This window comes from Chelonoidis abingdonii, chromosome 1 (genome assembly GCF_003597395.2).
Source record: "Chelonoidis abingdonii isolate Lonesome George chromosome 1, CheloAbing_2.0, whole genome shotgun sequence".
NCBI classification, from domain to species: domain Eukaryota; kingdom Metazoa; phylum Chordata; order Testudines; family Testudinidae; genus Chelonoidis; species Chelonoidis abingdonii.
The window spans coordinates 370,749,355-370,754,529 of NC_133769.1; the positions used below are offsets into that span (position 1 = coordinate 370,749,355).

The 5,175-nt window shown below is 45.2% G+C and overlaps 1 protein-coding gene across 1 annotated transcript; it reads right to left on the reverse strand.

The window, feature by feature from the left end:
* Nucleotides 1-468: 468 nt before the first annotated feature.
* On the reverse strand, nucleotides 469-1,434 carry LOC116828683 (olfactory receptor 52B2-like). The gene has a single exon (XM_032787093.1). It carries the CDS (start codon nucleotides 1,432-1,434, stop codon nucleotides 469-471), a length of 966 nt encoding a protein of 321 aa, XP_032642984.1.
* Between the last annotated feature and the right edge of the window lie 3,741 nt (nucleotides 1,435-5,175).

Sequence of the window (5,175 nt, forward strand, 5' to 3'; positions counted from 1 at the left end):
GGTCAGTGGCAGAATGAACACTAGAGCTCCCGTCTCCCAGTGCGCAGCCCAGTGCACTTCCCATGGCTGTACGGAACGTCCCCCTTAGCTGCTGCTTTCCTTTGCCATGGAGAGTGCAACTCAGATGCAGCTTGTCACAGAGGAGCACACACCATGCTGTATCACAAAGTGATTTTACCTTGTGCTTTCTTGCTTTGTTGTTTCCCTTCAACTTAGAACAAGACTCACTCAGTCTGGCTGTTTTCTGTGGCAGGGTGCTGTGCTGTTGCAGCCATGTGTGCCATAGGATATTTGAGAGACAAACTGGGGGAAGAAATAGCTTTCATTGGACCCAATGTCTGTCTCTGAGGAGACAGACCAGCTTTCAACCTTACGCAGTGGAAGTACATAATAAAAACATCCCTAAATTAAACCCAATGAAAACTTGGGTTCAATTTCCAAGTCCCAGAGCACTTTCTGTGTCCTGCTTTAGCTCAGCAGGGAGCTTCTCCGGCACCACCAATGAAACACATTCATCACCTCTTTCAGGATCTCTTTTGTTGTCAACCCATAAACGATAGGATTTAACATGGGGGGAATGACCACATAGAGGTTGGCCAGGAGGTTGAGAATATAACCTGGGATGATGTGCCCAAATCGGTGTGCAAAAGAAGAGAAAAAGGATGGTGTGTAGAACATCAGTATGACACAGATGTGGGAGCTGCAGGTGCGGAGAGCCTTGAGCCGGGCATCCTTGGAGGAGAGCCGGAAGACAGCCCTGAGGATCAGTCCATACGATACAGCAATGAGCACAGCATCCAAACCAATTACTAAAATAGCCATGGCTATACCATACCAAAAATTGACTGTGATGTCGTTGCAGGCCAGTCGGGCTAGGGCCATGTGCTCACAATAGGTGTGAGGCAGACGGTTGGTTCTGCAGAACTTCAGCTGCTTCACAAGAAAGATGGTGGGGAAAATGAAACAGAAACTTCTTGTTACAACTGCCAGCCCTATCTTCCCGACCAAAGACTTGCTTAGTATGATGGTGTATCTCAGGGGGTCGCAGATGGCAACATACCGATCAAATGCCATGGCCAGCAGGATGGCCGACTCGGCAATAAAACTGACATGGATGTAGAACATCTGGGTCAGGCAGGCAGCAAAAGAAATTTCCCCCGCTCTAAACCAGAATACAGCCAGCATCTTGGGCACTGTAGTGGTAGATAACAGTAAATCAGCAGCAGCCAGCATGGACACAAATAGATACATGGGCTCGTGGAGACTTTGTTTTGTTAGTATGATGAATAGTAGGAGAGAGTTCCCAAAAAGTGTCACAATGTACATCAGACAGAAGGGAATGGAGATCCAGACATGAGACTCCTCCGTACCCAGGATGCCGGTCAGGATGTAGGTCACGGGGACAAAAAAGGTGTGATTGTCAGCTGGCATCATGCACCATCACTTGGATCTTCTATTCAATGCCCAGGAACTAACAGCAAAAGAGACAATCAGTGAGAAGGTGAGTGTCGGCTAGGACTGGAATGCATTTGTTACAGTGTGACGGGTTCCTCCTGGGTGTCACCTGGAACTGGGTTTTCACAGAGCCCTCTGACCCAGCAGTCTGTGCTCCCCTTCACACCGTGCTGCTGTGACAAGCTGCAGACCTGCTCCCGATCTTACACTTACACCAGCATCCACACACGTAGGGACACACCCAGCTGCAGTTACATGCAGGCTCTAACCAGCCACTGCATCAACCAGCAATAGAGAGGCTGCAGCCAAATTAACCACCAGCTTCCCAGATTCATACTCCCCGACTGGAGTGTAAACCGAAAATTCTATAGTCTTACCCTGCACAGAGAACTGTCCAGCGTAAGCTCATAGAATTTGTCCCCTCCCTGAATGTGGAAAAGAACATACGACAGCTTCTGCCAATCGAGCTATGATTTTCCCATGCACTTCATTCTAACTCACTAGTGTAGATAAAGCCAAAACAAGTTTATTAAGTACCAAAAATAGATTTTAAGTGATGATAAGTGATACCAAGCAGATCAAAGCACCTTTCCTAGTAAATAAACAAAAATGCAACCCGAGTTTCATATAAAATCTTAAAATCTATTTTTGTAGTTATTAAACTTGTTCTGTTATAATCTAAACCATGAGCTTTGACTGAAGTGTTGGGGGAAATCTCAGCTTGGTTGCTCTAAGTGTGCATGGTTGTCTTCACACTGAGTGATAGGAGAAGGGGTATTAAACACACACACTGCCCAGATGTGACAAGGGCAAGATGGTACTGCTCTGGGGTCCTAGGCTAGAAAGCTGGTGGTTAAAGAGGCTGTGTTCAATAGCAGCTGGGTGTGTCTCTACCTGTTGGTGAAAATGCAGGCGGGAGGACTTTCAAGTTTGTCAGAGCTGTATAGTGTGAGAGACAGCCCAGGCTGGTGGGTCAGTGGGCTTAGAGGTACCCCAGTTGCAGATGGTACTCTGGGGGGAACCCATCACAATCAGTATCAAAGCAGCCCTTATAATAGTTTGCTCCTGGATTATACAGTTTGGACATTTACGGCTATGCTGCTTGAAACCAGCTAATTTCTGCTAAATGGAATGGGCCCAGTTCTTGGGTCCTTATTGATTTTAATGGAAGTGTTGCCTGAGTGAAGGCCTCGGGATTTGGGGTGCAGAATATTAAAGGGCCTGAGGAGGTTTCCAATGAGGTTTACTCTGATCAGTCACGTAACCAAGAATCGCCCAGTCCAGAGCCCACTGAGTTATACAGCAAGACCCCCAGTGACGGCATTGAAGGATAGGGTAACTCGCGACCTCTTCCAACACCCAACTCAGCGCAGCCAAGGAGCGTATCTCAGAGCCCGACTCCCGTATGCCCCTGCAGTAGAGTTAGATCCTTCTAGCACCCCAACTCACTTGTAGGTTTCATGTTCCATTTGCCCCTTCACAGATTCATTCCAAGAAAACAACTCACCAGGCTCCGGCTAGCTGGAGAGGAGGAATCTCGCTGTGACCGGGTCGAGAGCCTGAGGTGCAGGAATCGGCATGACGGGTGAGGTACAGGGATATTTATACTGCTGCCTGGGATCCAGCGGGGATCAGAGCAGCGGAGCCCAGGACTGCTCTGTGCGGCTCAGTTGGTGGAAGAGCAGGGAGAAATAACCTCTCTCTTCATTGTTGATCTGATCATTTCCTTTTTATTCGTTCTTAGAAAGGTGTTGTGAACATCTGAGACCCCAGCAAAGAGTTCCCTCTTCTGCAAATGCTCATATTCAGGACTTGACAAACTCCAACACACCAACATATGGAATATATACCCAAGAAGTAGAGTAATGTGTGTGCAGAATTTGTAATTTCTCAGCTTCATATCATTGCAAAAGGATGTCGGTATATTAAGGAAAATAGTGATTTCTGCAGTGAGTTTTCTGACCGGGAGGAGAAGTTTGTATCCCCCACGAGAGAAGTGTATCTGGTGGATGGCCATTCTCAAGAGGGTGTAGTCACTCACGCTTGTTCGCTGGGGATGTAATTTTTCAAGGCTCAGTTTCAGCCACGCTCTGACAGGAGATGTCAATAGAAACCATCAGAGACAACTCTCAACATACACATAACAGAGTAATGAAGGAAATTAAGCAACAGGATTGCTGCCTATGAAAAGAAGACAGAAGACTTTCAGGATAATCAGCGTGGGGAGAGGCTTGGATATTTTCGCTGGCGCGCATCTTGTGGGGCTGGGAAGTTTCATGAAAAATTGAATTCCTGGTTCTTGTGAATTAGCAGTTCTGCAACAGACTAGACTGGGCGGTAGAGGAACTTACTTTATTACAGTGTAGAGTCTTCCTTAGGGGGAAGCATCATGCACACTACAGGCTGGGTGACCAAGTTTTGGCTAGCAGGCAGTTTGAGGAAAAGGATTTGCGCGATACGTGCAGAAGAATTGGTTTGAGTAGCAGTGACGCCCTTAGCTGCAAAAGAAAGCTAACGCTTATAGCTCTTAGTAGAGATTGCCAGCAGATCATGGGAAGTGGTATTCCCTATTCTGCACTGGTGAGGAATGGAGTATGGGTCCAGTTTGGTCCCCATTACAGCAGGTTTGAACAAATTGGAGAGAGTCCAGCGAGGGCAACGAAATGATCAGGGTCTGGGGACATGATTAGAGGAGCTGAGGAGCTGGGTTGTTGTAGTCTGCAGAAAGAAAGAGTAGGAGGGATTTATAGGCAAGTTCAAGGTACTGAACAGGTTCAAAGAGGAGGTCTAGGTTAGATATTAGGAAAACTTTTTACTAGTGGGATGGTGATTCTGTAAACACACAAAAAAAAGACAGAATGGGTTCCTCGGTAGATGGTGGAATCTCAATCCTGAGAGGTTTTTTAAGGCCGCTCGACAAAGCCTGGCTGGGATGATTTAGTTGGGGTTGTCTTGCTTTGAGCAGGGGGTTGGACTAGATACCTCCTGAGGTCTCTTCCAACCCTAATATTTTCCAACTCTATGATTCTATAAAAGAGAACTATTAAGTTAGTGGTAGAACTAAGTTAGTGGTAGATTAATGATTTTGCCACCCTTAGGCCCTGAAATAATTGCCGCTCCCGACAGCTGACCCCATATGAACTTGTTTTAGTTTTTTTTAGTTTTAGTCTGTATAACGTGATTTCGGATATAGCGTGGGACCGCGCATGGATCCAAAATGCCACGTTCAAGCGGGAGTCTGGTTTTATATCAAATATTTATCTTTTATTTTATGTAGCTACAATGAAAGAAATAGAAGTATTTGAGTAGTAAGTAATTATATTTTTTATGTCTACACCTTTGAGTGGCAAACTTATTAATTAATACTGTATAATCCAGAGAAGTTGTTAGATCCTTTTCAATTGTCAGGAGAGAAAGGGAGTTTAATTTTTCTTCACTGAGATTAGTTCTCAAATAGTTTTTCACCCTTTTGAATGCCGAAAATGATCATTCTGCTGAACAGTTTTTGCAGATGTGCAAACAAACATTCGGCAGGCAATACTAAGATTTAGATGTACTGAATGAATGTTTCAATTTCGAAGAAGGCTGCAATATCTTAGAATTGACTTCTTTTCATTTTCAGGAATTTCAACACCTTCCAAATATGATCGAAAATATAAACACTCATTCACAAATGATTCTTCTAAATCCCCTTGGTAGCATAGCTGTAATGTTTTAGCA

Bases quoted from the DNA above. Each gene is read 5' to 3' on its own strand.
- LOC116828683 (XM_032787093.1), bottom strand. From the start codon at position 1,434: ATGATGCCAGCTGACAATCACACCTTTTTTGTCCCCGTGACCTACATC.